The 26,777-nt window shown below is 42.3% G+C and overlaps 1 protein-coding gene across 12 annotated transcripts in view; it reads right to left on the bottom strand.

Moving 5' to 3' along the window:
- NPAS3 (neuronal PAS domain protein 3) overlaps nucleotides 1-26,777 on the bottom strand; it is a gene marked incomplete at both ends in the record, with an annotated part of 788,566 nt that overhangs the window by 226,827 nt on the left and 534,962 nt on the right. For all 12 annotated transcript variants that reach the window (XM_080928919.1, XM_080928923.1, XM_080928924.1 and 9 more), the window contains one exon: nucleotides 6,491-6,580. In XM_080928919.1, coding sequence (XP_080785045.1) covers nucleotides 6,491-6,580 — 90 coding nt within the window. The remainder of the gene's footprint in view (nucleotides 1-6,490; nucleotides 6,581-26,777) is intronic.

The raw sequence follows: 26,777 nt of genomic DNA, 5'->3' as shown, positions 1-26,777 counted from the left end.
ACCTCATCACTTACTAAAAAAAAATCTCTGCCTACAAATGGCCCCCAGAAGTCAAAGTTCTTGGAGACATGCTACCTGGGCAGTATGGTCAATGCTACACACTTCTAAAGCTATAAGCCCAGCACCCTCCATCACCGAATTGAACTATCAGTTAGGACAGGTTCGTGTTTCTGAGACACAGTTACAGGAGAAGAGAGGGAGTTAAAAGCCCTGAAAGTAAGGGGTTAGCTTCTTCCATTCGGCTTCAGATGGTGTGTGTTAGGGAATCTTTTGACAGTGCCTGATAAGAAAGATCCTTGCCATGATCACCTAATAACTACGGGTACTCCGAGGCCATCAAGGGCTCTGCAAAGGTCCACAGTGCTGGCTGGCCGCAGGCTCTGCCGGCTGTTCAGAATGATGGAAGGATAAAGAGGCATCTTTGCCCATTTGGGAGGGTGGGGTGGAAGGGAAAGGGGAGAGCCAGCAGTTCAATATCTGGATTGAACAGAGGAACTTTCCCCCCTCCAAGGATCCTGCCGGGAGGAACCTTGACATGCACAAAGTCAGAACGTAGACAAAGTTGCACTGGTGAGAATGATAAGGTCACCCGTGGGATTGGCGAGATTATCTCTGTCAAGCACTCGGACAGCATGCAGTCAAATGATGCATCATGCAGTCATTTTCGGGGGGTGGGGGGGTGGAAATCAATTTCTTCGCCAGGTCGCTCTTTGCTTTTCAAAGTGCCCTTGTAGGCCGTCACCGCCAAGCATTTATCAATTTAAATGCTGTAAATTGATAATGTGCCACCGCGCCTTGTACTGTTTCTGAATTATTTTGATACTTGTATTTGCTCAGTTGTCTCTGAACCCTCAGAGCTCCCGAGTTCAAAGAGGCATTTTTCTTTGTTACATGCACAGATGATGAACTTTTTATGATTAGTGCAGGAGAAAAATGCACACGTCCTGGTGGTGGGAGGGGAGGCAGGGGACTGTGGAAATGGCATAATTTACTACTTTTCTTTAAAACTTGGGTATCCCTGCCTGAAAGACTTGTAAAAGGAAGATATATTTGCACATGTTTAGTAAAGGAGTACCAATTATCCCAGTATTGCATACATTTAGAGAAACCAATTGTAAAACTGCAAACACTTGTCCCCACCCTTGTGAGTCCTGGAGTGGGTTGAAATAAGCCTACATTTCTGGCCTTTATATCCCGCTCTCTAGGATACACTGATGCCAATCAAAAGTAACAACTCCTAAGGAAAGATTAGCTCTCCTTTCTTTCAGCCTTCAATATGTCTATGTATATGTATGTGTTTGTGTATATACATACATATGTGTAAGTGATTGTGTGCACAAATACACACACACACACACACACACACACAGAGAGAGAGAGAGAGAGAGAGAGAGAGAGAGAGAGAGAGAGAGCACAAGGAGAGTGTTAACTATACACTAACCTCATGATTTGCATTGGGAAGCAAGGCATGGGAGAGTTTGAGCTCATGCCTTGGAAAAGCAAGAGAAAATCGAGGCAGTTGCTGCCTCTTTAACCTCCAGTGATTTATTGGCCCTCAGCCAAGTTATCAGGGGAATCTAATTCTTCTTTATTATTCAAATAAACCACACTTGGCACCATGGCTCTCTTTCAGAATAGCTGCACAAATAGACTGAGCTCTGTCATTTCTTTGACCTTGTATTTGTGGGCTGTAGCTATAATTTTATTTGCCGTTCTATACAACAAATGCAGCGGAATCTAAACCGTGGAGATGAACGGCAGGATGGGGAAAGGAGTTTGTGGTAAATATACGTCTGCATGGGTTAAAAACATATATTGTTGACATGTTTCACGTTCAGGTTTTATCCCACGGCCTTTCTACCTAAGCAAGCTCTCTTCGAGCCAGCCAATCTGTAACCAGCTGGAGATTCCTTCTGACTCTGTCAGGGCCAAAGTCTGATTTGTAGGAGGGTGGGGCCCGGGGGAAAAAAGGGGAAGAGAGCGCACCAAGGCAGGGGGATGCTCAGAGTCACTGCAGGGAGCTGGTGCATGAGATGTCTGTCCCTCTGAGCCATTAAGGAGGACTTGTTCCTGGGTTTCCAGTTCAGGCCATAGCCCATCTGTTGTACACAGGATTTGGTGAATGCCCTGGCCAACGCTGCATCTTCATCTCCCACCTCACATATGAGGTGTTTCTAGAAGCTGTGAGTCCACTTTTACCCCCAGTCACTGAGCCCTGTGTTCTCTGCCTCTTCCATTTGTGTTGGCCACGAAGGCTTATAAGTCCGAACTCTAAAATACTGAATGAATTTGTCATAATCATAATAATTTGTATAGCCTATAAAGAATCCTATGTGGCTTTTACTTTTAAATTTAGTTTAAGAAAAACGTCAGTTTTCTTGAGAAGTAGTGTTGCATTGTTGTTAATGGTTGACCAGTATTTCCCTTTATGCTTTGGTTGCCAGGAAGCACCCAGCTGAGACCATAGTTTTCTTAACTCTCTTCCATGCCATATTTAAAGCATATATTTATGTTTTTCCTGCCCCTGTGGGAACATATTACATATCGTTATTTTTTCTTTATTCTATTTTGTTATTATTTTTTACTATATACATTTATGTTAAATCTTCTTTTGGAAAGAGGAGATATAGCCAATACAGAAATATTTTCCCAAGCTTTAAGTCTGATATCAAGTAGAGATGCTTTCTGTTTATCACATGATGGCTTTTTTGGATTATCTGCTGAGAATGCTCCTTCTGTTTTGGAAGCAACTTCCTCAAAGCTGGCTTCAGAGCACGGCTGCACGTTCACCACTGGGAGAATCATTCTGTTCTCTCTTTTCATTTTCAGTCCTGCCAATTCTATCATGGCAGGGAGCAGAGCCGGCTCCACCAGCTCGAGGTGTCGCCAGACACACAGCATTCAGTCTATGCAGAACAAATGCACACTGCTAGGTGGGTCCCCTCAGGGCAGTGATCCCCGTCCCTGGCAGTCACTGTCTCTTATGAAGGCAAACTGTACCTTAGAAGCTAAGTATTCTTTCTCCCTCTCTTTCCCTACCTATCTACCTATCACCTCTATCTATCTATCTATCTATCTATCTATCTATCTATCTACCTATCTATCTCTATTATCTATCTATATATCTATCATATATCAATATCTATCATCTATCTATCTTGATCTATCAATCTCTATCATCTCTATATATCATCTATCAATATTTATCATCTATCTTTTACCTCTTTATCAACTATCAATATCTATCACCTATCATCTATCTATGTATCTATCTATCTATCTATCTATCTATCTATCTATCTAACTATCTATCTATCTATCTATCTATCTATCTATCTATCTAACTATCTATCTATCTATCTATCTATCTATCTATCTATCTATCTATCTATCTAACTATCTATCTATCTACCTCCAATCTCTCTATTATCTATCTGGCAAGGCAGAGGAGGCTGCTGGGCCTCCACTAGTGCTCAAGCCAGTCCCATCATCCCAAAGCTACATGAATACTTTGCAGTAAGTAGCCCACAAATTCAAGGCACAGATTTTAGATAAGCAGACACGGAAGCTGGCTTGGCTGTCTGTGGCCCAGGCTGCCCCACAGTGCTCAGTGGAAGTTCCTCGTTTGGATTCCTCATGTGCAAAAGTGAACATTAGTTCTCCTCTAAGCCTAAGCCATTTCACACGGTGAGGAGAATAAAATGGAGACAGGACCATTATGTGATTAGAAATGCAGCTGTAACTATGCTGTACTCTCGGACACTGCCGTGCTTGCACGCCCACAGCCAGTGCCCGGAAGAACAGTCACACGCTCTTTAGCAAATCCACATGAGAAGGAATGGATGCATTCTTCCTGTCCAGACTTTAACAAGCTAACCACATAGGCTAAGAACACTGGGTTACATCTGACGTTTCTGCGAAGACGTGCAGGCATATCTGTCAAGTGTGTGTGCTGGAAGAACAAATGCTTAGAACGTACTTTCTTTGGATGTCACCCTTGAAAACCCTGCACCTCAATTCCTCAAGATGGAACTAGAGACACCCAGGAAGGGTTATGATGTAGGGACCTTTATGCTCCTGTTCAGATGCAGAACTTCAGTTCCTTTGAAAACATCTCAGAGTTCAGCAGAGGCCTCTTAGTTGTGGTTTCTGCCTTTACAACATGTACAATGTTAATATCAACCAAGAATTTTCCTTAGACTTCTGTTCTAAACTCATCTAAGTTGGTATGGGCAAAAATGTTCCATCTCCCAATTTATGCCCTCATCTTTGTAGCTACATACTGCTTCCAAATCCATCACTCCGTCAGCCTCTTCCTGGACATACCTGTTGACATCCACACTGTAGGACCCACAGGAGATAGCCAAGCATAGAGTGGCCCAGATCTGCATCTGTAAGTCATCCCCCTGACTCCTGCTGTCCACTCAAACTGCCATTCCAGGAAGAAGAGTGGCTGGCCTCATGGAAGGTGCCTGACCGTGGGTCAGTTTTATATGGTCGCTTTAGAAAGCATCATTATTTGTTTCTCATTGTAAGAAAAGAGCCTTCAGTGTTAGAGCAGAGATGCAGAGGAAGAAAGGAAAAACCAGCACAGGGTTAAAGCCAAATTTCCCTTGAACAGATGATATTTCAGATGGCCACACTATTCCAGACGCATCAATTTCCTTGAAAACCCAATCCATATATGTGCATATGCTGTGCTGGCAGGAGGACTGCCTGAAATGGCCAAAACCCAAGAGCTAATATTCTTTTGGCCAGAATAATGCAATTATTATTTTCCTAGCTATCAGTCTACGCATACAGAGCCATCTGTTATGCAAAGCAAACATACACATCTCAATTACAGAAAATGCAGTTGCCTTGACAGGATTTGGACTACACCACTAACCAGGGCTGTAAAATGTGTGTGCAGCTAGTCTGTAATGGATGATTTTCAGGAGTTCCCTAATTAGCATTTACCTGCTTAAACTAATTATTCATTCTTCTTCTTTAGTGGCTTATTAAACTCTGTTGGATACTCCACATAAACCAGGAGTGTGGCATCAGAGAACCCCAACAGTGGGTTCCCAGCTCTACCTGGTGTTAACAACACAGGGGTGCATCCCACTCAGAATTGTGATACCCAAACAGATTAAGATGAGGTTTAAAATCTCTCCTTTCGGCTGCAAAAAAGAGAGATCTCGGGAGATATAGAAAACTCGGACCAAGTCAACACCAGTCAAATCTCATCCCCTGGTTTTCGGGAGTCCACAGAAATTGGTGTGCACACTACAGTCAAGAGCACACACGTCCTCCAAGGAAAGGTTCATGACTGCATCCCCCATTTGGAATCTCAACAGCAAATAATCAAATTTGGCAGGGTTTCTGCTCCTTCCCCAGCCCTCCTCAAATGCCAAATCTCTCTATTATTTCCCAATGTCTTCCTTGATTTAGCTGCCTCCCAGTAAACCCCACTAACAGCCAGAAGGTTCCAGCCAATCTGTATGTTTCCTTTGAGCTGTGCCAACCTTCAGAAGCTCTGAGCCTGGGTGGGACCAGTTTATGAGGAGACCAGAGACTCTTATCTCCATTGTGAGCCTGGAGGCAGTTGAAGGAGAGGTGGCTTATCCAGCTTGGCAGACCATCAGAGACATATAAAACCTTCCTGCAGAGGCCGCATGTCCCTTTCTTCAACCACCACATGAAAAGGGTCAGTTTCATCCAATCACCTGTGCCGGGACAGCTACCCAGATGTTGGGTGCTTTCATGGCAAAAACATCTAGATAATTAGCTGAGTGGAAGACCTTATTTCAGGATAGGCTGGCAATCTGTAGTTGCAGCCTGGGCCTTGGAATGCAGCAGAATCCAAGTATTTGTGTTTCTGGAGGAAAATCAAGGATTCTGTCCCTTGCCCTACAAGCCTCTGCATTTTCTTCTTTTACCCCCTGACAAACACATGTGAGCAATTAAATGGCAAACCATGAAAGGCAGCTTTATTTTATGAAATTGTCTTCCAGCACCAGGCAGATTTTGCCAAGGTAGCATACTCTCTCCTGGCAGGAACCCTCCCTGCAACACATTTTAATGGTGTCTTTCAGCATTTCTTGACTCCAAATGACTCCTGCCATTGTGTCAGCTCCCAGGATAGCACAGGGCACTCCATAAACATCCAGTAATAGGACACAAGGGAAGCACTATTAGTGTGTCCCTATCCTACTGGGCACCGGGGTTTCAAAGTTCAAAACAACCAAGGGAAGAAACTTCATTTGTTCTCAATAAATTAATAATGATCCTTGGGGGTGGGGTGGGGAGGGAAACTCAAATTTCTGAGTGCAAGTTTATTCTGAAAGCCCAACACAGACAGGCTTCTCTGACTTAGAAGAGTCAGGCAGAGAATTTAAAGAATAAATTAGACAATTCATGCCAAACAGAGCATCTCTTTTAGAAGGAAAAACAGTGGGCTGAGGGAGCCTTCGAATTCAGTGCCAAGAATCTAAATTGTTCAACTTACTTGTGAGAGGCCTAGGTAGATAGAGACGGTTTCAGAAATGTACAAAAATTTTCCTTCTTGATTTAGTGCAAATACGAAGCCATCCAGGGACTGTAAGAAAAAGAATAACCAAGTTAATACATATACACAGAGATACTACTAATAAAGGAATAAAGAGAATCGGGGCAATTTTTTCATCATGTGTAATAAAAGTCCTAAGTTGGTTCCTATTGCATTATATGTATGAATTAGTGAGCTAAAGACCACAGATCTTTTATATTTCAGAGGTTTCTTTATGTCTTTGTCATTTTGACCAAGATGTATTAAGGCCATGCTGAGTTTAGGAGACATCACCTTTATTTGGAAGAGATTCAGGGGTAACTACCTTTAAATCAGTAAGCTCCTCTGCTAAGGAATAAAAATTAATGAAAGGAAGGGGGAATAAATTCTACTACTTGATTGATATGAATATAAATAATTTATTAATGAATAAAGGATGCTTTCCACATACTGGGTACCTATAGTGGTAAATAAAACAGGAAGAATCAGTGTATTGTGGATGAGTGTGTCTGGGCTAAAACCTCACACACCACAATCCAGCTTGTTTGTGACAGGCAGGGTTCCTACTGTAACCCCTGGGAACAAAAACAGAAAGCAGAAACTAATGAAAACTGGACAGAGTAAAAGTTGTCATCAGTGTCATCTGTCCCTCAAAAGACTCAGTCTAACTTCACTAAGTGAGGATTCTAGTTCCTGTCTGGTTTGACAAATGGTGGAAATGACCACAAATTCAACTCAGATCAGGAGCTGTCTGCTTCAAGTTCCCCTCATCAAAAGCATTTCATACGCCGCACCGCCCTACCGAGTATTGTTTTGCATTATCTATCGGTAACAGGATAGGCTGCAGAAGCCTGTTTGCACAAAGAACTTTTAAATCTTAGTGATATTTACAAAGCCCTCGAACTTGTACATGTAGCAGCCTATGTCTGGAAGAAGTCAGAAACATACATTCTTGCAAAGCTCGATAAATTTTGGTCTACTTGAATACTGGAAAGAATGCCGTCTGTATGTTCTGATTCTGTGGTTTAAATGTGTCCCCCAAGGATCAGGAGATTGAAACATATTTCCCAGAGCAACAGTGGTGAGTGGGACCTCCAGGAGGTAGCTGGGGCAGACAGTGCTGCTCTTAGGCATGCGGGGATGCTGCTCTTGCTGGTGTAGGTCAGTCACCATGGGAGCAGCTTCTCCAGAGGATGAATTTAGCTCTTTCCCCGCCTTCCCTCTCCACTGCTCTCTTGCCCTTCTGACATCTGCCACGCAATGAGGTCTTAGGAAGGCCCTGACCTTGGGCTTTCCCACTGCCAACAATGTGAGAAATGAACCTCGGTAGTCTGTAAATTATCCAGTCTCTGATAAACAGGTTAGGATAATTAATTTATATACAGGGGAACACATGCACATGCATTTAAACATTAGCATGATATGTGGATTTTCACGTTTTCTGACCCATTTTAAACATCTTCCCACATTGCTTAAAAACTGTAGAGACCCTCCTCTGCTCTCCAATTAATTGAGTTCTGAAAATAACCCACATTACATTGTTTTACGAGAAGCAGACAACACACCTGGCAAATCTACACATAGAAATGGTGTCAGTTCACTCTGACCATACAACTTGTCACATGCATCATCTTCTGATTTCCTAAAATAACCTATAAAGTAACTGCATCATATAAATTCTCTATACACCGACACTAACAAACTTATCAAAGTTAGGTAATAAGCCCATCTGGCTTTGGAAGGTTGTATCTCAGTCCTGATAGATCACTGCTTTCCAATAAATACTCTTTATTTGGTATTATTATTATTAAAGAGAAGTTAGATATTCAGAGTGTACCTGAAGTCATCTATACTAAGAGGGACACACTGCTTATATAGTTTTCAATGAATTGTTCCAATGGTAGACTCAGATCCTTAGGGGCGATGGGGTGTACACTGAAGGAGAGTCCCTGAGTCACCTCTACATGGGTTGCCAGACCACACCAGCTCTGTAGATTTTCCCCAAACCAAATACTGCTAAAGGATTGTTTTTTGGCATTGAAAAAATGACCAAAAGTACTTAGTCAGACCTGACCTTCCAAGTGCAGTGCATTAGCTATCCTGCACATGGAACTAGGCAGCCCTGGTTAGGCACAGAAAGCCATCAGTACTCCAAGAAGAAAAGGCCTCCTTTCTCAAGCATCGGAAGGATCCTCCTTCTACTCGTCTTTACTCTGGTAAACTAGGGTCCTTCCCTTCAACCTGCTGGGAAAGGGGCTTTGCTAGATTCCCTACTCAACCTAGTAGCCTGGACTTGCAATACAGAGAGAGCCGAGGGAGTGGTGACCTTTTCCAACCATAGCATGCCTCAGCAAGGGAGACTGGAGAAGTCATAAAAGAGTGAGTGATGGCCAGAAGGTTCCAGAAGGTTCCCGAGGTGCAAAGGACAGATGGAGCTGACCTGAAGATGATTCCCTGTCATGGAAACTCTCATTCATGGGTAAGGAAACTGAGGAGTGTAGGGGTTATTTAGCTGATCAGCTATCCAATCAGTGTCTGAGTCTTCTGTGCTGCCATGACGTTAAAGCCCTCACAATAGTGGAGCCTTTCAGCTGGCTTACTGTTGCAGTGAATTTCTCAACAGTGGGTCTGTCTTGTTTATCTTTCTTTAACCAGAAGTGAATGAATCCTTTATCCACACTTGATGAGCCCATCCCCATCTCTTCCCCTGATGTCACACGTTTCAGATGACAAAGAGGATACTCCACAGGAGTCCCGTTTAGGGAGTTATTAGAGTATTTGAACATTTGGATGCCTGCGATTTAAATCATCTGTGTATGTTCTTATTTTCAGAATACCAGGGTAAAAGTAGACCCTGTTCCTGTCTTTCTCTTTCTCTACCTCCCTTTCCTCCCTCCATATCTTTCTGACTTGATTTTGTTGTTGTTGTTGTTAAAGACAGGGTCCCATGTGGGTCCCCAGACTTACAATGTAGCTTAGACTGGTGATCCTGCTGCATTAAACCCTCTCAGAGCTTGGGTTTTAGGAATGTTGTAACAACCTCCAGCTCTGGGTGTGAGTCTTCCTCAGTGTCTTCCTCTAGTGTCTGTCCTGAAGAGACATCAGTGTCACACCCACAAAGCTCTCCTTTCCCATGAAAGGAGAGCGTCTCATGATAGCAGTTCCTGCCCTTGTACTTACTACGGTGTGAGGGGAGTGGGGGAACTGTGAGGCATGGCAAAGTTCTGCATGGCAAAAATAGAAACTGTGACATGTGTTCAGCTTTCTGGTGAGGTTAAAATGGACCTATATCTATATGTACATGTCCTGAAGACACGGCCAGCTCAGTTCATAATAACAATGGGGCACTGGAGACAGCTCATTAGGTGAAACGCTTGCTGTGCAAACATGAAGACTGTGGTTCAGATCCTCAGAACTCACGTAAAGGTCAGGCAAGTGTGGAGACCCACCTGCAATCTCAGCATAGGAGGAAGAAATGGGAGGCCCTAGCATAAGCCGGCTGGCCAGATTCTCCGGGACTGGCAAGCTTTGGGCTCACCTAAGAAAACCTGCCTTGGTGCATAAGGTGGAGAGCTATTGAGGAGAACACCTAAGTCCACTTTGAGGCTCCACATGTAATTACACATGGACATGTGCACCTATGCACAGACAGTTGTCCGTACACAGATCAACATCTACACACATGTGAATATACATACCCACATACATACAGATCACACACACACAAAGGACAAAAACTGTGATATATAGCTTAGGAGTAAATTAAATTTTTTAAGTTAAGATCTGGTTAATTAGCCACATTTCCATGGTCTGCTTATCATTCTAGCCAACTCTACCAACAGTCTTGAGATATATATGGTCAAGCTACTATACACAAAGTCATTCCCTTCTGCCTCAAAGCTGCCCCTCCTCAATTGGCCACCACCCCCTACTATTTTAATCATTTTGAAGGGTAACACTGATATTGGTTTAATTTCAACATCCCAATTTTAAAAGGTGGGAGATGAAAGGAACCGTTCAATCAGTAGTTCTAGAAACCAAATGTGATTAATCTGAAAGTTTTGTGGAAATTTTTAAGATTTTTGAGTTGAGGGAGCTATTATATACCAATTTGTTGAATGACTACAGGCTACTTTCTAAAATCTATTTTTCTAACTGCCCACTGTTTTCAACAGGCATCAATTAAGATTCTGGGGTCAAAGGGTTAATTACATCTTCTTACCCACTATGTAGAATTTTCTGATTATTAACTAAGGTTGGATTAAGATGAAAAAGAACCTACACAAATGTTAATGCTCACCCTTCCTCAGAAGATTTACCCCAAAGCCTGAAATCTAGCGGCTTTCCTTAAGGCAGACAGAGAACAAAACCTTAGGAGCAACAGTAAAAAAAAAAAAAAAAAAACAGCATTTTAAAGATATGCAAGTATCTGATTTATTGAGACAGTTTTCTTATTACTGAAAACAGTTCCTGACCATGCAGACATGGCTGATAGGAGAGTTCCTTTGTCACATCCCAGTGAGTCTGGAAGGCAGACAACTGGGAGTGAGACTCAGATGCATAAGTCAGGAGCTACAGTGTCTTGGAATAATAATGCCTGTAATTATAATTTATATCCCCTGACATCACATATTATAGACAGTGTATGGCACTGTTTCTTAACCCCCAAAGCTGGATGCACCTCACAGTATTTATCAAGTGATGAGGGTGGTCCCTTTGCATAGGGAACTAAGAGTTTCATGATGGAGCGGTCCGAATGTTTAATGTACTGGGATAAATAGATTTCTATTTGTCAGAGTTTTGTCTCTGCTTTCCTTTTAATGTACATTCCACCACAGCCAGACTTCTCAGAGCGCAGTCTTACTAGGACACCATCATAGGGCCAATTCACATGTCTATTACCACCGTGAAATTAGTGCTTCCTTTTTTTCCGGTGCAGCAGGGAAAGATCACCCTGAGTTCTTTTTTTCTGTGACCTATCTCCAGCTAAAGAGAAGAGTTCCCAGTAAGCTAGGGTATTTTAATGACAGATTATTTTAAATCAAGCCCTCACCATCTGTTCCACCCCCTCATTATGAATGTAAAAAGAACATATTTCACAATTACATCAGTAAAAAAAAAAAAGTAAGCTCTCCATAATCTAAATGCACACACGTGTTCTCTGTCCAATGTGCCAGGCATCTGTGATGCTCTTCTGATTCCGGCTCAGACTGGAAACAATACACCCATGTGCAACATGGTCCCTGCCTGGTGCAGTGTTCCCTCCAAACCCCATCTTCACTGTTCCATCACTCAGGGTGGCTGAGGACAGTGTGACTCCGACCCCCATGCTGTACCTCTATGACTGTGATCAGAGGCTTTGTTGGTGACTGTGAGCTATGGGAAGGCATTGGGAATTAGCAGGTGTGCTCTTAATCTGTAGAGAAATCTTGGTTTGGAGCATGAGGCTCGGGCTCTAATATAGATCTTTTTCCCCCTCTGTTTTCGCAACAGTTAAAAGAGTCAGAAAGAAAAAAAAATCTTAAGGTCCTTGTCTGCTTTTGGATATAACCACACTTAGATAAATTGCATGAAAATGCCACACATGCCTGTTGTTGTTTGAGAAGGTGATAGGGAAGGCACGCATGTAGGCTTCCAATTTCAGAGAGCCGGAACAGAGCTGAAGTACCCACACGTATCTGCTTACAGGAAAGAAGGGGCATCTCCACTTTCCACTCTGCCCTCTGACCTTTAGCAATATAGCCCTGTTCACAAATAAAAGCCCTATTTTCAGAAATGGGAATCTCAGTCAAAAACATTTTCTCCCAGCAGGTCAGAGTACACAGGAAAGGACTGGGTTCCTCCTGAACTCCTTTGTCTCCACTTCTCCATCGACTCAATGGCACAGGCACTGCCACGTACCGGAAGACACATCTCCTCAGTCACAGCACTAAACTGAGTGTATTAGATCACATTTGACTTGACACTACAAATGAATCCCGTAAGAACAAACCATCACACACATTTCTTGCACCATGTGAATCTCAACTTTTCATATGAGAGAACACTGGGTCCTCCCTCCTCCCTCTCATCCCTAGAAGAGAGGGGTCAGTGTAAAAGGGAAGACAGCTAGAGCAGTGCTAAGACACCAAAAGGAACAAGGAGACCTGCTTCTGAGCACGGGGCTGGGTTTTGCTTGCTTATTCAAATCCCACCTCTGGAAGCTGTGTTATCAGAGACCTCATCTGCTTCTTCTAAGATTCGAGTTCAAGCTTGACACCCGGTCCAGAGAGAGATGAATGTCTTGATCAGCATCCAACCAAATAGACTACAGGCCTGTGTATATTGTCCTTGGGTGGCCTCTGGGAGAGCCCACTTGCCACATCCCCCAGGGGTGGCACTGTGGCATGTCTTTGGGAGCTAGGGATCCCACAGGGCATGCTTGACAATGTGTATCACAAGGGACTACCACTAGTTAGTGCACAGACATTCACCGGTCACTTTCCTTGTCTCCTCTTGCTCATGTGATGTGTAATTGATGCAAAGGTAACTGGACCAGAGATTCAGGCCCCAAATCCATCACTTCTTGGGAATTCAGAGGTCTCTTTCAAGTAAGGGGAAAAACCTTCCCTTGGCAGGAGTAACGTAAGAGTACGTTATTCTGGTCCTGAAAGACCTAAAAATGTCACTGCTGTGCTTTGACGAAACACACGGCACTTGGTCACACAGAGAGTGCCAGGTGTCAAGTTGTTGGCTTTGAAAAGCAACAGAAAGAAAAATAAACTAAATGTTATTTGATATTATGCAGATTCCTAGAAAGTATTTTAGATGTGCATATATATATATTACATATATAACATATAATTAACATATATGTGTTACATTTATTATTAGAGTACATGGTGCAGGGAACAAAATTCAGTTCACTTAATAGCTACTATTGAGAAATGGTAGACCAATTATATTGTCCATATATATTACCGAATTCTACTTTACTGTGGGTAAACTGAGGCTCAGAGAAATTGAGCACGGGGTTTGGTGTCACACAGCCAGCACGTGACAAAACAAAAGAAGGATGCTGCTCTTTCTGAGACTGGCTGCTTGGGCTCCTGTGGTCTCCACATAGATACAGCTGGAGCCGTATCTGCACCCTTCAGCATCACTCCACACAAGCATTTCCCATGCCCCTTCCACCCGGCACACACATGTTGATCTATCTCTTCATGGGACCCCTGCTGGCTGCATGTCTCCCTGCAGGCCCGTACAGCCTAGGTCTCCCCAAAGGCTGGACTCAATCCAAAAATCTGGGACCCATGACTGAGAAAATGAGTAAAAAGTAAAACTCTACAAAACCAAAAGCTTCAAGGCAAAGAGCAGCTTCCAGTCTAAAATACCCTAGACCCACAGGAGACATGAGTGCTATCACCCTGCAAGGCTCCCATTGGGAAAAGGCCTGAGCCACTACAACCCTTTAAAACATGCAGTCAAAACACATCAGATCTTGGAGAATATCCGTGCCCTGCAAGAGGAGCCTAGCAGTAAGGTGTGGCTGGAAACTCTACAGTTAATAAAGACTCACTAGGAGACAGCATCTCCTAGCAGAAAGCTGAGGCAAGGTGTGGTGGTACACAGGTTGGCTGGAGCATGGGCTGCATTTCCTGACCCAGAGTTTTCATTTAGATGCAAGGGTTTGCTTTAATTCTCCTCTCTGGAAATATCTATGGACATTTTATATGGAAGTTGACGTGAACACTTTGCAGAAATTTTGTTTATAGTGTTGTTCACCTGAAAGTACTTGGGGGTGTCGGGTGGGCCACATAGATGCTCCTGTAATGGCTCATCGTGATATGAATCTGTACACTGGGGAGAGGGTGACTTTAAAAGTCAGGCTTTTAAGAGAAAATAATAAATGCTTGTACATGTATTCCTTGAGGTAAGAAGTTTGTGTCAGGGGTAGTAACAATGATTAAAGAACCCTGTAAGGAATTTAGCATCTTAAAGACCATTTAGAAACCTTGGATATTAATCTGCTACGTTCCTGTGAGTTTCATTTCTAGGAACATTGTATTTGTATCTCTAGGGAAATGGCATTAAAAAATTTGCACTGAAGGAAACTTGATTGTTACAAATGTAGTTTAGAAACTGGTTGGGGCTAATGTCTCTGCCATAGAAACCTCCCATGCTAATTTCAGGAACCCATTACCACGGAGCCCTCTGCTTCCCCTTTTACAAATCACTTGACTAATTAATAATTAATTTTTAGTAGGCCCTCATAAGGCCATAAATATGATGGACCAATAATAGAAACTAGCACTTAGTTCTTGAAATCGACAAAGCTCCGAACAGTGTCTGAAATCTCCCATGAGCACTTGCAGCTCTTCTGTACCCCACATTCTACAATATTGGAATCTTTATATTTTCTTTCTATGCATTCTGAACGCTTAGAGCCTATGTTGCTTCACTGCACCAGCTCCAGAATTTACCTCCACACGAAGCAGAGACACATATTTATGGGAAAATCAATTATTCTGATGGAATATGGGCCTGCCCCTGAATGAGCTCAAGATAAACAACTTGGTTTCCCACTTGCTTTGGTTCTCTGCTACTTGGTTGACCTCTGTTTTCATTTCATATCTAGTTACTGAGTCTAGGTTAACAGGACCAGCCTCGGCTAGTTTTCGCAGGATTGCTGTCCTGGCCACAGCTTTGAAGCAAGGCTCATGCTTTGCTCTCATGTGCCTAATTATTTAACTTGCATAGGGTACAAAGCAGTTGGGGAGGCTTCTGTTATGTATGGACTTCACTGTACTCAGAGCATAATGACTAAGGCTATATACAATTCCTCATTAGGGTAGTTCTACGCGGCATCCTTTGAAGAAACACAATTTTCCGTGAACTAATTCAGCTAGGACGAAGTCAGGTATGTGTGCATTGAAGGACTGATGTGCTTACAGACTCAGGACAGTGGTGAGCAGAGGTGTGGATCCTGGGTGCTTCTGAGCCCAACCTCAGGAGCAGAATGAGAGGGTGAGCCAGGATGTGACAGGGGAATGAAGGGATCTGTGCAGTAGACGATTAAACTCAAGCACTCTCCACTGACTTCTTAAAAGGGTGTCTTTTGTTTGGTTGGTTATTTTAGAATATGAAAAAAGGAGAAAGAAGATTCTCTTTTCTTTCTAATTCTATTCTGTGGCAATCCATCTGGGGAATTTAATGTCATCCCTGAAGGAAGTCTGCCTATTTTGTTTCCCGAATTTCTAGGATTTAAAAGACGTGTTAGCCAAAGGCTTAATTAATAGAATTTAAAACTCCAAACTACATCTTTAGGTAATAGATAAAAATGTAAGATTTTGTTCTAGATTCTAATGTTTCTGTGATGTTTCATTACAGGTGTGCACTGGGCAATATGTAAGTTAAAGTAAGCATGTCTGTTCTCTCAAAACCTTTTCTTTTCCTTATGGTTTGGAGAGTAAAAATAGATGCTTCTAGATTTTAAAATTTCCTAGATGACATTACATACATTCATAACACTATTAAATGGCACATCCCGACCTCTTTGTTCATCTAACTAATTATACGTATCTATTGATCATCTTCTCCACCCTTGTTCCCCAGACTCTGAAAATCATCATTCTACTGTGGACTTGTAAGGGACCAGTGTCTTCACATCTCACATATGGATATGGCCATGTGATGCCTCTCCTTTGGTGCCTGGTTTATTCACTTAACATGATGAACTCCATTTCATCCATGTTATTGTAAATGACAGGATCTCATTACTTTTTTTTTGAATGAATAGCATCTCTCTGCATATGTATAGCACATTTTCTTTGTCCATCCATCAATTTCATGGCTCTTATGAATCATGTCATTATAAGTGTGGGGTTGCAGATGTCTCTGTGACATACTGATTTTTGTTTCCTTTGCATATACATCTGGGATTAGCATTGCTGGTTTATATGGAACAGCAGATCCAATTTAACTCTTTGCGAACTCTCACCAAGGATACATCCTGCCAGTAGGGTGAAAGGTTCTACTTTTTTACATTCAGAATTTAGCTCACTTTGGTTTTTACTTCTATTTCCATGATGGTCATTGACATTGGTCATTTGGGTGTCATTTTGACAAATGTATAATTGAAGGGTGGCTGTCAAGATATAAACGGGCTTATTTTTGTTCCTGAGGTTTTTTTTTTTTTTTTTTTTTTTTTTTTTTTTTTTTTGCTTCCAAGCATCTCCTGGATGTAGCCCTTTTGTCAGAAGGGCCCTTTACAAATGTTTCCTCATACTCACATCATTGTCCTCAGAATCTGTGCTTTACTGTGCAGAAGCCATTTTGCTGTAATCACTTGGGTATGCTTGCTTTTATTTTCTGGGCTTTTAGAATCTTGTCCTCAAATAATCCTTTCCCATTCTATCACCCCAAATGTTCTCCCTGTATTCTTTTCAAATAATTTTAAAGACTTTTAATAGAAACCATGGAACTAAAGTTTTCTATGAAGAAATGAAGTGGGGCTGAGAACAAGGCTCAGTGGATAAAGTGCTTTTTATGCAGTGTGAGGACCAGAGTCCAATGTCAGTGTCCTCATCAATTCCAGGTGGGTGTGGGAGCCTACTTCTAATTTTGGTGCTTGGAGGATGGACATAGGATCCTCAAATAAGCTGGCTAATGAGACTGTCCTATCAATGATCTCTGAGTTCAACTGAGATGCTCTGACTCAGTGCATAATAAAGCAGAAAGCAAGGAAGGAAGACTTCTGACACTGACTCCACATGTACATGCAAAAATGCACCTGTGAACTTGTACACACAAGTGTATTCATGCACACGTGAGCAGGCATACACACATATGGATAACATGAATGCAAAATTAAAGAGGTTAAATATGAGTAATTGATAAACAAAGATAAAACATGGAATGTCTAGATTGAATGAGGTGGAATAAGAATAAGGATAAATTAAGGTGATTCCAACAACAGTGTATGCACACACTGAGATGTAAACTCTGGAAATGACTAGTCCTCCCACCTGCCATGCCCTTCTGACCCAATGTATCCGGCAGTAAACATCACAGCTACATTGTATCATTTTAAATATCTGACAGACATATCAAATAATCATTATGATGATTATTTTTCTCTTAAGATTGATACTCTAATTTTCTCTAAAAATTTAAAAACACATTCTGTATTGTCTTGAAGACAGTTGTAGAATAATGGATTCGTTGTGTCAGAGGGCCCATTACCAAATGGTCAAAACTTTCAGAAATGGGTTTGCTTTCTAACTTTCATGACACTTTAAATATAACTGATCACTTCTAAGAGCTGGCAATGTCCACAGAAAAATTTCCCAGGGTAGAGGAACTACCAGGGCTGCTGCTGGGATACAGATCCCCACTCCCCACCCCCAACCCCTGTCCCAGTGCTGCGGTAAGACTCTCTGGTACTACCTCTTGCCTGAGTTCTTCAATGTAGTCACTGGCCGGTAACAAACCTAGGAGCACATTCCTTATCTCCACTGCCAGCAAGGCAGAAGCACTGGGCAGGACTAAGTCACTATGCCTTTGTCTTGGGCTATTTGGCTGAACAGAGAGGCATATAACTAACTGCCACAGAGCCTTCGACACCTAACACATTTGAATAATTATTGACATGTTTTCAGCACTCAGGACCACGTGCTTTCCTGAAGATGCAGGATGGCCCTAACAGTGTAGAAGAGGTTCAGTACATTAATAACTTCCATCTACTCGAGCTCAGTGATGCGTTGATTTAAAGAGATTGTGAAAGAAATATGCAGAAAGAAACTTCAAATCAATAGGCTTAGCCCAATTCTAATGGGCACAGAGGTCTATTTACATTGTCTTTTGTCTTAATTGGCTAGATCTTTAGAACAAAGGTAATTCGAAATCAGACATCCTATCATTCAAGGAATCTGATTAATAGCATTCTACCTCTCAAATGACTATTAGATTTACCACGGTATAGTTAGTCTAAAGAACTTATTGTGTCCTTAGCCATAGTTACCAAAAATTTCTTCAGCTGTAACTGTGGCACATCTGACAATAGGAAGCTAGAGGGGAAAAGCATATTGATCAAGCCCCACATCTGACATTTCACTTGGCCCTCAGCCTAGTTTTTAAAGTGCTGGGCTCAGGAACTAATGCTTATTTTCATTAATAGGACAGTATTTATCTTAGCTGTCTAGAGTTATAAGATGTCAAGAAGATCACATTATTCACAATGAAGAAAATATGACCCCAGAAAAATTACCCACAGAAAATTGCAGAACATTTTAAAGGAAGTCTCAGCAACCAAAGAAGGCTATGTTCCTATGACAACTGTTTCTTAGCTATTGCTTAGACCCCAAGTAAAGCCCAGTCTCTCATGCAAAAGGCTGTGGCCTGAAAGCAGGGAGAAGGTACAAGGTCATAGGGAGCCAACTCTTATAGTCAAGACATGCTTAGGAACAGCTTCAGAGCTGCCTTTATGCCCTCATTTTGGCCCCCTTTCTTTTACTTCCTTTTATTTCTCTCTCTCTCTCTCTCTCTCTCTCTCTCTCTCTCTCTCTCTGTCTCTGTCTCTCTCTCTGTCTCTCTCTTTTTTTCTTTTCTTTTTTTTTTTTACCATTCTCTCTCTAATTCATCCACTCATCCATCATCAGCGCAGACACTGAGCCTGAGAGTTGCACAAATGGCCACACTTCACAGACAATGGTATGGAGCACGTTTCACAGTTGATGTTTCTCTAACTCCTGATCAGGATGAATCTGTCCAGGAACCCCAGGCAGGGAAGCATGTCTGACTGTGTTCTTAGCCCTGACTGCTGGGTGTGTGATGATTGTGAAAACTCAGGGCAGCTCTACCTCTGCATAATGCTCCTGTGAGTTGAGAGGGTTGCATTGGGGATGGAGTCTGAGCCTCCAATGAGATTTTCTCTTTTTGTGTTGACCTTTTACAACATGTAGGATTTGTTTTATTGTCTTGCTTGGGGGCTTCTCCTTAGTATTAGCATGACCTACTTTAATTTCTATTTAAATGCTTCCCAGGCTTTAGGGTGACAGTTCCTAAAGGATGGAGCCCCTAAAGTCTTAAGTTGGCCTCTGAGCCTTAATGGAAGACTTTTATTCTGAAGCAAATCAAAACTATATTAAGGGTTTTACAAAAACAAATTTATGCTTTTTATCTTTTTCTGCATGCTCCTTCCTCCCATGGTACTTCCCTGAGATACTTACTCTCCCCCTCTACCCAATGTTTATCGTTCTCTGGTTCTTTCTTCTCCTCAAAGCCCCTTTCATAAGTTCTAGACAAGACCTTTACTTATGGAACAAGGTAGTCACAATGAACATGGGCCACAAGATTACAGGAAGCTCTCATGAGACATGTTCCTGTCCAAGTGAGATTGTCGGCACCTTTCCTCACAAGTTTACAGTGTAGGGACATTGTGTCAGGTATTGGAGTTTGTGGTTCACAGATCTGTACTACAGGTGATCGCCCTCAACCCCACCCTTTATTCTCACATGGGAGGTGTAACTCTGACAAAATGTCCCCAGTCAGATTCAGTAGGAGTTCTATCTAGATCTGAGATGACAGAGAGATGTCTGCTCAGCTCCTCCGGGAAAGCTTGTGAACCTGTGGGGCCAAAGGTTGAACAAGGTCCACAACCAAGTCTGAAATGAGAATGCTCCACATTTTCCAAGAGGTGGTGGTGATTAATGGTAATTAAATTTAATGGCAATTAAAAAGCAATTGTGACCTTCAGACTCCTGTAGACCTGAGCTGGAATTCTAAAAAGCTGAGACTTTACCAGTTTCTCATACGAAAGGACAAGGTTCTTCTTAGAGTCTTTAAGCTGTTCAGCAGAGTCGTCGAGCTGCTACAAGTTAACACATGTAAGAATTTAGCAGCTCCAAGCTAACACATGTAAGTAAGAGTTTAGTGGGTGTAGCGTAAAAGGCACCCACCCATGAGTTTGACTTAACCCCACACTCCAACTCAGGAAGCGTGTTTACTTAATGTCATTAATCTCTCATGATGAGAAGAGATGGTGTCACTGTGAAGAGCAGCTAAACTCAAGAAGGCACACAGGACATGACAAAGACAAGGTTCTGACTTTATGGTAGAGAAAGTCAGGGCCAGAGAGAAAGCTCAGTTCTCAAAGATCTTACTTTATAAGCAGAGGACAAAATGCAGCTAAATGCTGGGCAGGTGTGGGGACCTGCTGCCACTCCTCAGAGGGTAGAGACAGACGCCCCCTAGAGCAAGCTGGCTAGTGAATGAATTATATTGATGAAGTCTACCCTTGACTGAGAGACCCTGCCTCAAAGCATAAAGTGGAGGGATGATGGAGGAAGATTCCCAATATTAGTCTCAGCACTCCATATACTTGCAAAGACAAGTGAACATGTGCTTGGAGACACAAATGCATCCACATACATGCATGTGCACCACACATATGTTCACATAAAAAGAAGAACAAAAGGCTGCATCCTAGTTATAAACATTTTCCCTTAAAATTGAGCAAATGCAAGTTTAGTTCAGGCTATTCGAAAGGAGAAAAGGACTATTTTGTTAACTTTGAGTTATCAGAGACACATGAAAGGAACAGAGAGAGGCCAGTTGGGTATCACATCAGCAGCAATTAGAAGATGAAAAAATAAGAGACACAAAGCAGAGGAAAGGCATTTTTAGCTTCATAAACACAGTCATTTAAAATGAGAACTACTGGGTGAGCTGTGCGAGCACAGTTTCTAGTATCCACCCAGGTGTGTTGATGAGAGCCATCCTCATGCTGGTGTAATGGCATCAGGCAATCCCCAGGCTTGCTGTGAGTCTACCTGATGAATACCAGGTCCGTGTGTTAGGCCCCCATCTCAAAACCCAAGGCAGACAGCGCCTGCTGTTGACTGATAGAGTCTGCTCTCCTTATTACACGTGCACCTGTACACATGTGTGTATCTACTCACCTCCAAACATGAGAAGAGGGTCAGATACATGTATATCTACTGGGTACCCATATACATTTTCTTAGTCTACCGATGTGGATGGAACACAATGCCACAGGTTGAGTGGTTTAACAACAAAAATTCCATTTTCACGTGTGTCTAAAGATAAAATGCATGCATAGTCTGGTCGTGCTTTAGTTGTTAGGGAAGGCTCAGTATCTTTCTGCTTCGAGGAAGCTGCTTCCTTGCTCTGTGCTCACGTGAGTGTCCTCCATGCCTCTGTGTAAGCAGATTTCTCCCTCTTTTCCCTTTCCCTCGCTTCTGAGAAGACCTCGCTAGCCCTACTAGGTTAGGACCCACCCCTGTGTCCTCCTTTAACTTCAACAGCCTTTGCTGCTATTTTACTGCTTCCAACTGAATCCCAGTGGGCACCACGGCTTTACCACACGAATCCGTGAGGCTGTCATTCAGTCCTTAGCACACATGGGCGGGTTCTATGTATCTGAATATGTCACATGTCAGAGCAGGATTTAATGTTAACATCAACAACAACATTTACTGAAATCTTTCCTAGACCCACATCATGAACCCCAAACCTGGACTGTATATATTCTACTTCCTGTTTTTCTGTTTGTGCTCTCCCTCTGCAGGGGTAGAGACCAACACAGAGTAAGGTGCAGTACAGCCTCCCGCCTCACCCCCCACACACTAGGCTGCCACCTGTGAGTGCATGAGTACAGTCTACCTACTTTGCTAGCTTGGACTCTATTCCTTCAAGTCTGGGAGGTTGTTTTACATTAAAGAGCTTCCAATTATGCTTTTTTATATACCACACTGTTCCCTGGATACATGGGGCGGGCAGCTTAACCAACATAACCCTTTGCACTTAGTGTCCCTAAGTGGGAGCCACCAGCACTGGATTTTTAGACTCAAGTTAATTTTCTGATTTTTTTCCGCATGGTTTTGAGAACTTAAATAGATTAATTTCTGGGGACTGAAAGAAGAATTGAGAAAGGTGAAAAAGAGAGCTGGAAGAAATGATTTTAAAAACAATCAAAGCTCGAAGGAACAGTTTAGTGTGTTGGATTATGCACCTCCAGGAACCTGGGGTAAGGTGAGTCCTTCTCACCATGAGGTGAGTGCTTCAGCTACTCCCCCAGGCTTCTGACTGCCTTTATGTTTCATGAAGGGAAACTACAGTGTGAGATGGTGGGAGAAGATGACTCCACACAGGACAGTGAGGATTGTCGGAAACAGAGACAGGCTACTGGGGGAAAGGTCACAGGGCCTCCGAATTACAATGTTAAGGTGAAGCACACACTCTTGGCAAAGATGGCTGATGAATGACCCTTCCTGAACCTAAGCGCTTGTGTGCACACATATATATAAAAGAAATACACAGAGGCAGGTAGGCACACACTACATGACCATGTTCTCTATGTTCTGGCGTTGGTAGGAGAAGACACTGGGACTTCTGGCTGCAGTCCCAGCTTAGGCAGGTACACTTCCATAAAACTGACTCCTGACTTCATCATGGCACCAAGCTGATTCTTGAGATGAGCTCAGTTTAGGGTGAAAGTCAGACTGAAGCTGCCCTGGGGGTTCTGTCTGGGAGGATTTCTGTCCCCCTGCAGTAGGGTGATTACACTACAATTATGTAAGGAAAGACATGAACCTGCAATGGAATACAAGAACAATCTTCTCCTGTGAGTGGACAGAGATATATGTGGGCAGCCTTGCCCTGCTGCACATAGGAACACACTGCATAGAGAGCTAGAATCTAGGAAGGTCAGATATGGGGACTTTTGATCCCTCCAAGGGAGCACCCAAATGAGGCAAGTTTTCTGGATCTGTCTACACAAAGTCTCGGAATTCCTGAGAGAGGAAGTTTTGCTTTCTTCACTGCAGAGACAGGAACCCAGAGCCTCCAAAGGTCTCCTGCACAGGAGACAGAGTCTGCTTTCGTACATGTGTGTTCCAAGTGTGAAACTTGAAAGTTTAAGTTGTGGGTAGTGCTCAGTGATGGTTCGGATATCTTAATTATCCAACTATTTAAGAACCAGGTCTCTAGCCAACCCCCTGCCTGTCACAGCATCAGTGGCTCTCGCCAGTATTACAGCTTTAAGCAGCATTTACTCTGTGGGTGAACACAGCATGTGGTAAAATGATTTAACATCATGAATAAACACATATGCTTGCTTGGGTCCAAATTTTAGAAGTGACAAACCCATTCTCTGGTCCATGATTTAATGGACCAGAAACAAAACTAAAAGGTATGTTATTTACTATGCATGAACAAATAGCTTCCATTGCAGGCTTTGGAAATTGTAGGCTGTAGCTAGAAATGCCAGGTAAAACTGCACATACCTATTGCTTATATATGAACATGGGTGGTGGGGGTGGGGGGAGGCAGAGACAGACAGAGACACAGAGACGCAGAGACAGAGAGAAGAGACAGAGCAAGCTAACCATATCTCAATAGCTTTCTTTCCATGCCTTGCAACAATTAACCTAGAACCCGAAGATAACTGATACCAGGAGGGAGAGAGAAAAAAACATCTTCCTGGGAAAATAAACACATGAAACAAGAGGTTAATAAAAAGATAGCACAGGAGGCGGCAGCAGGGAGAAGTTCCCAGCTCTCTTCAAACACGGGGTCCTGTGAGCCGGGTCCCCTTGGCTGGAGAATAGTGTTCCCCAGTAGACCCGCAGGCCGTTTTACTTTTAGGCCTGTTCCTGTTTTATGTTTACATTTTATTTTCTCATTCCCTGTCCTGAATCCCCCTGCCTCCAGTTTCCAGGGCAGTGTTTACAGAGATCTTTACTAGAATGGGGGAGGTGGAAGAGACCCTGTTTTCCCTTTCCCTGTAATGTACATTCCTTTTTTGTTCCCTCTTCCCAGAGAAGAGATAAGTTTACCCAGAAAATAAAAAGCTAATACAACCTTTAGCTCATCAACAAAAAGTATGTCTTGTTGTAGCCAGGAATAAGTTAATAAAACAGGGGAAAGGCTTAGTGGCTTAAAAATAGGCTCCTTGGGGTTATGAAGGGACAATGTTGTTTTTTCTTCCCAGCGTGCAAGGATTTAATTAAGTGATAACAGTCACCTTGGGGTGGCTGCACAAGGAATAATATCTAGGTAGAGAAAAATGCTGAAGAGAGTTGAGTACAGTCAATTTATCTTCAGAGAAGGCAATAAACGAACAAAGCATAGGCGTTGGGCTGATTGTTTTGCAACGTTTCCACTACAGATAAGCATCAAAAAAGAAAAAAAAAAGATAGAGATTTGGTATTTTCAGCTTCTGAAATGTATTAAATATATAGGAAGGAAATGAAAAAAAATTGATCTGAGGTCACATCCTTCTATTGTAATTACAAACTGTTTGGTAATTAGTCAAGGTAAACACAGAACCGGGGGACTTTCATGTTGACACAGAGGACAGAAACACAGCTGAGTTGTTTACTTATAAGTAAACACACAGAACTTAGAAAATTTTGTTTTGAAGGAAAACCAACCACCAAACAAAATGAGAGAAACTGCAGAACTGTATGGAGGTGGGCGCGCAGAGGAAGGTGCGCTCTCCATTTGCCTCCGATAAGGCTGCCCTTCTCTACCCCAAGGTCAGATGTTGGGAGTTTGGGGGAATGGGTACAGCAGTGCCACCATCAGGCCTGGACAAGAACATAAAACCAAACTGCTGATAGACAAGCTTTCCGACCGTGATGTAGGCTGCCCTGCATGACAATGCTACACACACTTGGAAGGCCCCAAGAAGGACAGAGTAACAGATGCAGGCCACTGGTTTGCGCTGAAGAGGCTGAGGCTTTGGTTTCAATATAAAGTAGGGACAATTCCAATTAATGTTCACTAATCTATGTGTGAGCCATATTCTTACACAACTGGCCAATTAGAAGTACATGCCTGTGTTGAAACTCTTGCTTGCTGCTACCAACAATAACACACCGTAGGAGATTCTTCCTGTTTGAGCATGTCATAGTGGAACACTGAGTTGTTTAATTTTATCCTTAAAGTGTCACTTGGCGAGGGCGTTTTAACATGTCATAAATTAGGAAGGCTGGCTCTGTTAGATACACAACAGTTAAAAAAAGGAAATATCAAAGTAAGCAAAACCTACGGGCTTATTGATATCAAGCATAAGGGAGACACAAATGATCACGTCTTCAAACAATGGAAGATCACAATGCTTCTTTTCAGGGTAGATAGGCTACGTATAGGGACAGACAAATGCCATCATATCTACTAACTATTTATGCTCAATACATTATTCTTCAATTCATGCTCATTATGGCTGTGTGAAACAGTTCCAGGCCTTTCATTGTTTTTCTTAATATAGCTGTATTGCTGATGTATGAAAATATCCCAGGGAAAAAAATAGCCTGGTAATTGGATAGGCAGTCGGGAAAATGTACACCAATTCCTTTCCAAATAGACAAGTAGCTGAATTTCTAAGCATTGTGTGAACCACACATATGTAGCAACTCAGCCAAAGCTTTGACCAATCTTTTACACAGAATTCAAATCCATTATCTCATTTGTTGGCTAACAGAAAAAAAAAAAAAAAAAAAAAAAAAAAACTGGCTACCTCTTTTATGTATTATAAAGCATTAGCTGTACTATACCCCAAAACAGAATTTTAACAGTGCTTCAGCAAGGACTTCCAAAAGCACACAATGGCATGTAAGGCAACAATGAAAGTCACTTCCTAGGCAAAACATGCCCCGCATCCTCAAACCTAGCACTGCAGTGTCGGTTTTATCCTTGGCGCTTTAGCCTTGAAGCTCCCATTAACGCTGATGGGAGCTGTGTGGCCACAGCCCATGCATCAAGTTGAGAAAACACTCCTTAGCATCAGCTCTGACTCCAGTGTTATAGCACAAATCATGATAATATTTCTCTATCTCTGCATTTCATTGGGAAAAATACAATCTAGCACTCCATATACACATAAATTACGGCTGTCCATTCCCTGCTTATGACTAGGACCCCATTCCATACGGAAAATGAAAAACTTCTTAAGTAATATTTTAAACAAAGAAGTTTTAAAATAAATAATAATTGTAATTTTGTTGACCCCATTCTTGAGCATTTTTTTAAAAAAAATTCTAAACAGGAATTTAGTGTTAATATAATCTTAACAGAGACGCATCCCTTGATAAATGCATTTTACATATTTATGAGCCAAATCTTTAGGCATCTTCAGGTTCAAATCCATACACAAGAGTGTAGAAGTAGAGGTATGTGTGCTCATAATGGTTCTAACTGTAAACTCTTTTAGCACTGGGGAAGTTCAGCTGCTTGGGGAAGCTAT

Source organism: Micromys minutus, assembly GCF_963924665.1.
Source record: "Micromys minutus genome assembly, chromosome: 1".
NCBI lineage: Eukaryota > Metazoa > Chordata > Mammalia > Rodentia > Muridae > Micromys > Micromys minutus.
Note: the sequence above shows the minus strand (reverse complement) of the source record. Positions and strands in the feature narration are given on the sequence as shown.